Source organism: Borostomias antarcticus (genome assembly GCF_949987555.1).
Source record: "Borostomias antarcticus genome assembly, chromosome: 13".
Taxonomy (NCBI): domain Eukaryota; kingdom Metazoa; phylum Chordata; class Actinopteri; order Stomiiformes; family Stomiidae; genus Borostomias; species Borostomias antarcticus.
This window is the reverse complement of record NC_140246.1, coordinates 9,055,298-9,067,493: the sequence shown is the minus strand read 5'-3', so window position 1 is coordinate 9,067,493 and position 12,196 is coordinate 9,055,298. Positions and strand designations below refer to the sequence as shown.

Sequence of the window (12,196 nt, the reverse complement as noted above, 5' to 3'; positions counted from 1 at the left end):
GGACTTAGCTGGGCAAGTAGGCCTGCACACTGCATAGAATAGTCTGGAAAAGGAAATTAAACCGATATGTAAAGGCATGGTGAAATATACAGAAACAGACTCTTGATACTCCACCTCTCCTGGCTCAGTCTGTGAGCTGCATTAACTGGCATGCATTTTTATGACCCCCCCCCCCCCCACACACACACACACACTCAACCTGCTTGACGATAACAAACTTATGGTTTTGACTCCATTACTGCAGAACACCTAAAGTATACCTTACATGGCAGCTGCTGCCATTGGTGTGTGAATGGTGCTCCGGGCCAGTGTAACAACTGGATGGGGAGCGCGTTACAAATGCAGTACCTATACCTATACCTATACAGTACCAGATAGGCTTTGTCCACTGCTTGCCATGTGTCTCACTGGCTTCATTGTTCATGGTGTCCTTCCAGATTCTATTATGTCTCTACTGTTGGTGCCTGATCATGACATTACTTTTTTATATTTATGTTTAATGTTCTTTGTCATACTGCCATACAATGTTATTTGGGTCTACCAGCCTTATCTTTAAGGTAAGGCACCAACAGTAGAGACATAATAGAATCTGGAAGGACACCATGAACAATGAAGCCAGTTAGACACATGGCAAGCAGTGGACAAAGCCTATCTGGTATACTTTAGGTGTTCTGCAGTAATGGACTCAAAACCATACGTTTGTTATTGTCAAGCAGATTTGATTTGATTTGATTTATAAAATAAAATAAAATCTGCTTGACAATAACAAACTTATGGTTGTGTATATTAAGTATTTTGGGAGCTCAAGTCTGGTGGGCGGACATCACTTTTTGTGTGTTGGCTGTAAGCCGACACACCAAGAAGAGGGAATCCTATTTGTCGCTCCTTCCCTCCCTTGCTGTTGTCGTTGTTGACCTGCAGTTCTATTGTTGCTACCACAAGAGGCAGTGGTCCCAAAACATCAAAACAAAATGTTATAGAAGTTATGTAACGAGTGTGGGTCATATTTGACATTTTTGGGGTCATATTTGATTTTATAGACCCTTTTACAGCCTAGTCAGCACAAGTATGTGTGCGCATTCTTGAAACAGTAGCAGAGGAAGACAGACGAAATCGGCATTATTAAGCGTACGGACTGGACTGAGGACATCCTCAAAAATGCCCGCGTTTGCGGTGTCCATTTTATATCAGGTGAGTTATTTTGACTACCTGGTTTCACTGGATGTCTGGTTGAAATGTAGCCCTTGTTTCCTTAGAGGCCCAATGCAGCAGCTGGGCATATCCATAACAGAATAAATAGTATCCCCTCTTGGCATTCCATACTCTTTGGTTTCAGTTGGACTTTTAACCTGACATTTCTGTTCCTTTGTATCCTACCGTAACGTCAAAGCCAAATACAGTTGCCAACTACAGTACTAGCCTGCTAAGTTAGCCTACACGTGGACCTCTCTCTACAGGTGGCCATCCTCGTTCAGCATGGCTGGGACATTCCCTCTCCTCTCCGTGCAGCCCACGCGGGGGCTCGTGGATGAGAGGTTTCAGGTCGTGGTGAGAAATCTACTCCCGGGGCTCGCGGTGACCCTGAGGTCCTACCATTACTCTGAGGACAAGGACTACTGGGAGGGTTTCGGTCACTACGTTAGCGACCACCGAGGCACGGTGACAGGTGAGGTTTTTGACGGGGACAGCAGGCGACCTCCAGCGGTGCCTCTGACAAACGAATTAACTTGTCTTCTACAGCCTACATTGGGCTTAAAGGACAATGCTCGTTTTTGACAACGTGGACCTTATTTACGACATATTATAAGACGTTTGACTCACCGAGATCACTTTGGTGTAGTTCGGAGGCATGTAGAAGAAATTTAAAATCCAGCGCGAGCCAGTATATCCATGTAATGGCGGTGGTCGGGGCACTTAGAATGCAGTTTCTAAAAATCTATTTTCTGCCGCGAAACGGTTGTTTTCATCAATCTGTCTTGAATCGCTAGTAAAACGAGCATTGTCCTTTAATTACATTTCTCTAAGGCAGTGATGCCAACTTAGCGACTTTGTCGCTAGATTTAGCGACTTTCCAGACCCCCCTGGCAACTTATTTCATGAAAAGCGACTAGCGACAAATCTAGCTACTTTTTCTGGTCATTTGGGGAATAGGCTCTGTGCACCAGCTTTACTACTTCCTGAAAGTCACTTGGCTTCTTTATTTCCTGTCCAATATGATTGGATTAAGTGATTAATCAGGTGTGCGCTGGGTCTGCCGCACACCTGATTAATCACTTAATCCAATCATATAGGACAGGAAATAAAGGTGCCAAGTGACTTTCAGGAAGTAGTGGAGCTGGTGCACAGAGCCTATTATTGTGTTGACAAGGAAGCAAGCTCAGCTCACTCATTCTATTAATACATCCATGCTCACGAGTCACGACGAGAGAAAACTTTTTTTTTGTGCTGCCTTCACGACCTGGGATCCCTTTCGCAACAACCAATGATATTGTCAGAAACGGCTAGTTTACCTAGATACTGGTGACGTTAGGTTAAGTTTTAATTAAGCCATGTAGGCTATATTTTTTCCGTTATTCTTTAGGTTTACAGACCTACGTTGTTTAAAAGAAAAAAGCAAATGTTATACAGCAACAAAAAAACAAGTTTATAAATAAGTAAATAGTTTGATTGTTTGTTCCATGCCCATCATCATCACATGGCTGATGTAGGCTACTAGGGTTGCACTGTAAAAAAATAAAAATAATAAAATTAAAAAAAAGCTTATGTCATACAGCAAAAAATTAAAAAAAGTTTGTAAATATGTAAATAGTTTGTTTGTATTTTCACCCCCCCCCCCCTCCATCTAGCTACTTCTAGCGACTTCTGGGACAGCCAATAGCTACTTCCCTTACTGAAGAGTTGGCAACACTGCTCTAAGGACAGGTGTTGATTCCTGGACCACACGTAGGCTACACGATTTATTTCTAAACGCACATTCTTTTGTCCAATTGGGCCTCTCAACCACACGAACACGTTGATTTCACCCACTCAATCAGAGATTTCTTTAAACGGGTAAAAAAGTGAAGAAATATCCGATTGAGTGGATCCGTGTGGTTAGATTAAAGGAGTAGCCAAGGGAAAATCATGTTTAGCCCTGTTTTAAGGTTAGTTATGATCATATACAATGGTTCAGATCAAAAAGTTGACAACTAGCACTTTAGAGAAAGTTGATAATTGCTCTACGTTTATGTCATACAATGGATGTGGGTGGACACCTTGAAAAATCATTCAAAAACATGTTAAATTCTCGATTTCAAAGACAAGAAGCTCACCGAGGGGGTAATTGGTGTCCGTTGGTGTTCTGACATCAAATTCGCGCGAAGTATGAATCCTGTAGGGTTTTATTGATAATTTTATGAAATCCATTGACTTGTATTGAAGCGACCGTTGTAGATGTGTAGATCAATCCGCAGAGGGGATTCAGGAAGTGGAACTACTTACAGTAGCTACTGTTTATGTTGCTAGGCTACCTAGTTTGCGGAAGTTTACACACGTGTGCTGCAACTAAATAGTTCTATACTAAATAATTAAGAAACCCTTTCCAGATGAACTAGAATCTTACTTTATGGCGAATTATATGTCAGAACGCCAACTAACACCTCGGTGAGTTTCTTGTCTTTGAAATTGAGTTTAACATGTTTTTTGAATGATTTTTCAAGGTGCCCACCCACATCCATTGTATGACCAAAACGGTGGTAGAGCAATTATCAGACTTTATCAAAAGTGCTAGTTTTGTCAACTTTTTGATCTGAACCATTGTATATGATCATAAGTAACCTTAAAACAGGGCTAAACATGATTTTCGACTACTCCTTCAAACGGTGTTGATGCAATGACGTCAAGGGTCAAGCCGTTCGCGCATACGCATTGAAGCAAAACGGTTTTCAAAAACAACAATGGCGGAAATGTACCGTATTATTCCTATTAATGTTCTATTAATACATCCATGTATTATTCTTAGCCATTATTTTTCTGTCTGTTTTGTACTTTTTTCTGTCTGTTTCAAAGAGTGCTCTGTTCACGTCTTGAGTCTGCCACCGTTTGAGTACAACTGGCTGCGCATGCTCATAATGTTCTTCTACGGTATTTTACATTTTGCTTATCGCTACCTACTGGCCTGGCATGGCATTGCAGGCTTTAGGGGCGATCGTGTTCGGTTTTGGTATACCTCCATGGGTTTTGGCTGTTCGTATAGTCTGGGGCCTGTCTCGTTCGCAGTTGTTTCGCCGGTCTAGAGCGGAAGCGCGATGACGCATCGTATAATCTTCCGGTCTGGACTGGAAGAAGAACAGTTGTTGTAATGTTTTTTACTGTAGGCTGCACATGGTGAAGTTTAGAGTAGATAATATTTGCGATGGCATCACCAGGCATAACACCGATGAAAATTGTAAAAGAAGATGCGAGGAGAACTACCGGTTAAGGAAAAATAAAGCAAGCGGAAGTAGGAGGCGGGCTCTACAGGCTTGAGCCGGAAGAAGGGGCGGGCTTAAGACACCAGGCTCTTCTCCCCGAGGAGAGACTGGTGACACGAGGCTACTGTTCGTATGGTCAGAGATATTTTTATGGTGTGGGCAGAGTTATTTTTTTAAACGAGGACGAAAAAATCCACTTAAATATCCATGTACGTGTGGCCCAGGCCTAAAAAGTTAAAAGCCCCCCCAGAGAGCTTGGCAGTTAACAAGATAGAAGTCCCTGTAGTTTAGGCTGCCGTGTCTTTACTCTAAACTTACACCGTCACTATCGTAGGCTAACCTTATTTGATGCAATTTGTGTAGTGGCTGAGGATGCCAGTGCTGGAGGCACATATGAGGGTACGGAGCCCATGGGTCTGCTGTGGAGCATGAAGCCAGTTCCAGGCAGTCGAACAGGCCTCAGGTAATCATTTACACCTGCATGGAAAAACCTACTTGCTGTTGAAGTTGTAGAAGTTGTCAGTTGCTGATAGAAGTTGTAACTCTCTCTCTCTCTCTCCTTTCTTCCTCTCTCAGGTTGAGGAAGAAGGATGTCCTCATTCCCATGGTTGTTCTCATCTCTGTGTATGAAGGGCATGTCTCTGAGGGCTTCAGTGAGCGTCCTGCGCTGGCGTCAGTGGCTACAGAGCGATGGTACCTGGCGCCCGGTGTACGCAGGATTGACATCAGGGAGAATGGAGTCAAAGGAACCCTGTTTTTACCACCAGGTAGCAAAGTACATGGCCACTGCATACAGTAGGCCTACACCTATGTTGGCGTCGCTCATGCCCGCACATTTTCTTACTCAAACAATCGCACACATCCCACCTTCTCTTTATCTACGGCATCTTCTCTCTATCTACGGTATCTCCCTTTGTCTCTTTTTCTGTCTCTCTCTAAAATTCAAGTTCAAATGGATTTATTTGCATTGTGATACTTTAGTAAATATTTCCATACATCAATTTTATATGAAACACAATCATTAGAATATAAATTGTTGAAACGGAACAAGCAATGGAAATCGTAACAGTTATCATGAGATAGTTTACCCATTTGCATTCTCTGTTTTAGGGTCATATAGCAGTTTGATCGCCTTGGGGATTTTGTTTGCTGTTCCGCAGTGTTCCAAATGCACTATTCATAGTTTGATCTTTCTCTCTGTCTCTCTCTCTCTCTGTCCCTCTCTCTCAGGTCCTGGACCCTTCCCTGGGGTGTTGGACATGTGGGGAGGGGGAGGCGGGCTGGTGGAGTACCGATCTGCCCTTCTAGCGTCACATGGCTTTGTTTCCATGGCGCTGGAGTACCTTTCAACTGATGAGCTTAGAAGCCTTGATCTCGATTTCAACTACTTTGAGGTGCCTCTCTCTCTCTCTCTCTATCCCTTGCTACCAGTGTGGACTACAAGTTATATATAGTTATGTAAGGACACAGGGGGAGTGCAGTCCACCCTTTAAACCTTCACCCAGTCCCACCATGGGTTTATGGCCTCCTCACCAGAGTGATGTAAGCCACTTCAGCTTCCAGTGACAACCGTCTTATTTCCCCTTCTCTCTCTGCTGTGATGTGCAGTTAGCGTTCAAGATTGTGCAAGAGCACCCCCTGGTGTTGAAGGACCGGGTTGCACTGTTTGGTTTGTCCCTTGGAACGTCAGTGGCCCTCTCTATGATCGCATACTCCAAAGTTGCCAATGTGAGTTCCCCTCTAATATACATATATATATATGTATATATATATATATATATAAACTAATGACCATACGCTGTTGATACGTCATATTTAATGCATGTTTAACATGTTGGCCGACATCATCCCTGTTTTAGGCCCGTTGCTGTGTGTGCATCAGCGGGAGCCACGTCCACCCCGTCAACAAGTCCCTCTTGGTTGTGCTTGAGGGGATAAACAAGTGAGTCTGAGGACCCTCATTCATTAAAGGGGCACAATCATGCTTGTTTCAGTTGATATTATTTGTATATATATGTATGTCTTTCTAAAATCACAGGCAGTGCAGCCCAGTATATGGAAAATACACTGCAAAACATCAAAGGGTAACATCACTGGACTTCAAAGGTGACTAAGTGACTTTGAGGTTTTGCTGCAGTATTTCCCATATATACTGTAGAACATGGCTACACTGACGATTTTATCCAATTTATCCATTATTATCCAAATAATATCAATTGAAACAAACATGACTGTACCCCTTTAAAATCGTATGTGAATGGCTGATTAATTTAAGGCGCAGTGATACTTCACTTAGGCTATAAGTGACGGGTGTTTTCATCATGCTCTGTTGTCAGGAACAAGCACAAGAAACGAGTAGATGAAAAGGGGCGTCTCATCACAAGAGACACCATCTTGCCCATCCCCTCTGACCCAGAAATGAAGGTGGACGTAAGTACAAACTCACTCACTCACCCTCTCACAAACACGCACACAAAGATACACACGCGCACACACACATAAACATGCACACACTCATTTATCAAAGGAGCGCAGATCCGAGCACAGAAATTATGGTACAACAGCGTCTACATGTGTTCTATCAAACATTCACTCACACATTTTCTTACTCAAACAATCGCACACATCCCACCTCCTCTTCGGGCGGTGTGGATGAAAACAATTGTCATTTAATTATCACCCGCCTACATAGTCTGGCCTCGTCCCTGTAGTACGGCAAGGAGATAAGGAATACGGCCAAAATTAGAAATTTCTCTGACTCTCATCCAGTAATGGCTCTTCCCATAAAGATCCCGGAAAACCATCTTGCATTTTACAATTTTATTTTAAGGGGTTGTTCACACATGTAAATACACAATCAGACAGCGTGTGAGCTGGGCAGATTCCTATGTGTAGGCTATCCAAATACCACTGCACATTGCTGTCAGTTTGAGGATTTATAGTAATAATAATAACTAGGGCTGCAAGCAGCAGTGAGCGGGCCCTCGCACCCCACGCGTGTCGGGGTGCAGCGCCATTAAAGGGTGTGCCATTTTGGTGTCCAATACTGAGAGAAACTTCCTGTCACCAGTAGGTGGCGCTCTAAGCGTGACTCCATACCGACGCATAGATGTGTTCAGGACGGTACCTTGATGAAGCGTGAGAAATGTGTGTAAATCGGACAATGTATGTAGGAGTTATGACTTCCTGCTTGACCTGTAGGCGGCGCTATAAGTATGACTCAATATTGACCTACAGATGTGTTCAGGACGCGACATTCATCAAACGTGAGCAATTTGGGGTAAATTGGATAATGTATGTAGGAGTTATGAGGACTTCCTGTAAGCAGTAGGTGGCACTATAAGTATGACTCAATGCTGACGCACAGATGTGTTCAGGATGCGACCTTCATCAACCCTGAGCAATTTGGAGTAAATCGGAAAACCTATGTAGGAGTTATGAGGACTTCCTGTTTCACCAGTAGGTGGCGCTGTAGGTATGACGCAATACTGACGCACAGATGTTTTCAAGATGCGACCTTCATTAAGCATGAGCAATTTGGAGTAACAGAACCTTCATGAAGCGTTAGAAATATCGGACAAATTGGATAATGTATGGAGGAGTTATGAGGACTTCCTGTTTTATAGCGAAATGTCAAAATTTGGCGGGGCACCACGGCAAGGGTGTTTGGTGAAAACTAATTTTTTTTATAACTTTTGATCACAAAGGTCTTAAGATGAAGCTGACCGAATATGAAGTTGATCGGATGAAATCTGTAGTAGGAGTTTGTTAAAGTACGAGGCATGGAAATGGAAAAACAAGGAAAAAATGGCACATTAAGAGCAAAATGGCTGACTTCCTGTTGGATGTAGGGTATAGCTCCAAGATACATTTGTGTGTCTCGATGAACTACATATGCCCACCGAATTTCGTTTGCCTACATCAAACTGAAAGGTGGGGCTCGCCATTTAAAATTTTCCAGGGGGCGCTCTTGTGCCGTTTTGCCATGCCCATTTCCGTCACCCATGAAATATACAATTTTTCACCGGGACTGACGTATCTGCAAAGTTTCATGCGTTTTCATCGATGTTTAGGCCGCCAAAAAGGCATTTGTTTGGGAAGAAGGAGAAGGTAGGAGAAGGGAGAATAATAATCCTTACAATTTCAATAGGGCCTCGCACCGCCAGTTGCTCGGGCCTAGGGCGGTGCGAGGCCCTATTTAAATTGTAAGGATTATTCTCCTACCTTCTTCTTCTCCCCAAACAAATGCCTTTTGGCATTCGTTTAGTAAATGAAGGCGGCATTCGTTTAGTAAATGAAGGCCAATGTTATCTTACTGATTACGAAGTGCTCTGTTAGGTGGGCAGCATAACATGTCCGTTGCTGTTGGTCGTTGGTGAGGATGATCAGAACTGGGCCACGGTGGAGTCCGCTGAGGATGTAAGTACACACAAACATACACACCCAAGTCCCCAACACACAGTCCCTTAAATGACCTCTGACCTTCAGATGGCTAAGATGATGCGTGAGGCGGGGAATGAGCACCTGCTGACCACACTCTCCTATCCTGACGCTGGACACCTCATCGAACCTCCCTACACACCCTTATTCAGAGCCAGCAACTTCTTAGTGCAAACAACAAGAGAAAAAGGTGAATGTAATGCAGTATCTGTGCACAAATTCACGCAGTCATACTCTTGAGGGTAGTTCAGCTTGCATAGTAGTTAATTACTGTGTGTGTGATGGGTGTGGTGTGTGTGTGTGTGTGTCACAGTGGTAATGTTGTGGGGAGGACGAACAAAACCCCACGCCGACGCACAGGAAGACTCTTGGGAAAAGATCCTAGAGTTTCTACGGCGACACCTCGTCCCCAGCCACAACTCCCATGTCCCTTCAGCCAGATTGTGAGGTCACATCCTGTAGGCCTAGAAGATTCCAAGGTCACATCCTGTCGGCCCCGAAGAACTGATAGTAGGATCAAGTATTGTACATGAAACAAAGGTTAAAGGACAGGTTTGGAATTTGGTTGGTAGCCTTATAATTCTAAATTCCAAACCTGTCTTTTTAATATAGGTCTTGTAGGTTAATGTGTTAAAAATACTACTGTAATATGTAGGCTGAATGGTTGGATGAGACAAGGCAGAGTTATGGACACAACTGCTGTAGAATAGCAGAGGACCAATGTGAATCCCTTGTAACATCTATCAGTCTTTGTATTGTGTAACTTATCGGCCCATATCCACTGTGCCTTGCTGTATGACTACCTCAACACTCAGATGACTGTTTCTATTTCATGATTAAAAAGGAATTTATATGTTTTTGTAATAATTGTAATAATAAACTACAAGATGGTTATAGAGGTGTAGAGTGTGTGTCCTTTTTTCCTCTGCAGGTCCTCAAAGTACCACTGGAGAATATGGTACAATCGTTGCTCCAGCACGCTGTGCGCATGCGCGCTGGAGCAAGTGAGGAAGCTATTTCGTGTCTAAAGACGTTTCTAAAGATCATATTACAGAGGCATGTGAAAAACCACAACAGGCCTATGCTCTATGTAAGCACAACTAGCGATTCATAAAGACAGATTGATGAAAACAACCGTTTCGCGGCAGAAAATAGATTTTTAGAAACTGCATTCTAAGTGCCCCGACCACCGCCATTACATGGATATACTGGCTCGCGCTGGATTTTTAATTTCTTCTACATGCCTCCGAACTACACCAAAGTGATCTCGGTGAGTCAAACGTCTTATAATATGTCGTAAATAAGGTCCAGGTTGTCAAAAACGAGCATTGTCCTTTAAGTTGATATTTTAAAAAATGTCTTCCGGGTGGGCATGCCCCTGGGGGCCCTAGGGGGGCTAGGGAGTTCGCATCTTTGTAATATTTTTCACCCCTGATGAGTTTGCACACCTGAAGGTTAATATTGGTTTTAGGTTCATATGTTAAAAGTCGTACTGTAATATGTGAGCTGAATGGTTGGATGAGACAAGGCAGAGTTATGGACACAACTGCTGTAGAATAGCAGAGGACCAATGTGAATCCCTTGTAACCTCAATCTCTGTCTTTTGACTGTGCATCTTATTGGCCCATATCCACTGTGCCTTGCTGTATGATTACCCCAACACTCAGCTGAATGATTCTATGTAATGGTTGAAAAGGAATTGATTATGTTCTGATATTTGTAATAATAAACTACTAGATGATTGGTTATAGAGTTTACTTTTTCCTCTGCAGTTCCTTTAAGTACCACTGGAGGGTAATGTATGCTCATCATAGAGCATGTCGAGCACAGTAAATAGACTGCACCTACAGCGCTTTTATCCAAAGCGCTTTACAACGGCCTCTCTCATTCACCCATTCACACATACATTCACACACCAGTGGCAGCAGCTGCCATGCAAGCATAGACGGATTATGAAATGTTGGGCCCCTGGGCACAGACATGTAAAGCCCCCCCCCCCCCCATTTCATTTATCGCTTTTTTGAATTTGCCCAATGAGACGGCATCCAAATCCAATTTGAAGATACTTAGATAAATCTCACAATAAAAGCAGCTTTATCCAGCTCGGTTTTGACTCGAGAGACCTATAGGCCTAGTGGGGAGGACTTGCTTTTTGGATTTCTCAACTATGGGCCCAAAACAGTTGAAGGCCCCATATTGCATGGAGTACTCGGCCCCTCTAAAGTACTACAGATAAACACTCATTTAAAAAGTATCATGATAGTTTATTTCTTGTGACTTATTATTGACATGAATGACTATAAGCCCTTTGACTATTCCACAAGAAAGGGCCCCTGGGCCTGGTAGGTAATATGTCTTTGCATGCAAGCCTGCTCTCATTGGAAGCAATTTGGGGTACAGTGTCTTGCCAAAGGACACTTCGACATGTGGACAGGAGGAGCTGGGACTTGAACCGCCGATCATTGGACGACCCGCTCTGCCCCCTGAGCCACAGCCGCCTCTCAGTTTATCCTTCCATTAACCAAACAGAACCGAGTCTGTCCAACAGGAAATCTTGGTGGAAGAATGCGACTATCAGTAAAAGTGGAATGTAACCTACAGTGTGGGAGGCAGTTTATAGATTGATTAACTGTAACACCGTCTCTCTGATATAGCTATTAGCCATAACGGTCTAATGCATGCATGTGCTTCCGTCTTCTGAGGATACAGGTCTACAGAAAACTGCCTGACTGGGACTGTCATGTGTAGGCTATCATCTTGCTAAATCAGACCATCCCTGTCCTCTCTTGACTGAGTGTGAGAGACTGAAGAGCTCTGTGTTTGACATAAAGTGATTACTCAAGGCTTCCCAGCTGCTGAGGACGGTCAGAAAACATCATTTGAGTTTATACGTAGGGCCTATAATAACTGCGAACTGTTCTGCCAGCTACGGCTGTGCCAGATGTCTCAGTATGGTGGGAAAATAAATGATCACCTTCTAAATTAATATTTTACCTTGGCAATTATTCCCGCAGATTAAGCCCATCGGTAGGTCTCCAACAGCACCTCTAAAAATATTAACTTTAGTCCAGTTTTCATTCTCATTTCATTCACAAAATTACAGTATTTGCTAAATGACTGTATACGTACAGGATTTGTTTTTTTTTTTGCGGGTTCACGCACTTCTCCAGAGCGCGCTGCGCCTTGGTGAGAGGGGTGGGAGCGCGGAGCGCTTGGGAGGAGAAGTTGGGGGCTCGCCATCTCCTGCGTAGCCGAGCCTAGAAGACAACGCTCTGTCTCTCATTCACACTCACACAGCTTGGGGA

General features: G+C 43.5%; 1 protein-coding gene across 1 annotated transcript; it reads left to right on the top strand.

The window, feature by feature from the left end:
- The first annotated feature begins 1,396 nt into the window (after positions 1-1,396).
- On the top strand, positions 1,397-9,700 carry acot18 (acyl-CoA thioesterase 18). Its single transcript, XM_084447561.1, has 10 exons — positions 1,397-1,666; positions 4,815-4,914; positions 5,028-5,218; positions 5,682-5,845; positions 6,060-6,179; positions 6,311-6,393; positions 6,788-6,881; positions 8,790-8,870; positions 8,940-9,081; positions 9,205-9,700. The coding sequence occupies exons 1-10, from the start codon at positions 1,477-1,479 to the stop codon at positions 9,336-9,338; spliced, it is 1,299 nt and encodes a 432-aa protein (XP_084303687.1). The 5' UTR covers positions 1,397-1,476; the 3' UTR covers positions 9,339-9,700.
- The last annotated feature ends 2,496 nt before the right edge of the window (positions 9,701-12,196 follow it).

Coding starts and splice junctions, on each gene's coding strand:
- acot18 (XM_084447561.1), top strand. CDS start 1,477: ATGGCTGGGACATTCCCTCTCCTCTCCGTGCAGCCCACGCGGGGGCTC. Junction 5,219..5,681: donor AACCCTGTTTTTACCACCAG/GTAGCAAAGTAC, acceptor CCTCTCTCTCAG/GTCCTGGACCCTTCCCTGGG. Junction 6,882..8,789: donor ACCCAGAAATGAAGGTGGAC/GTAAGTACAAAC, acceptor GTGCTCTGTTAG/GTGGGCAGCATAACATGTCC.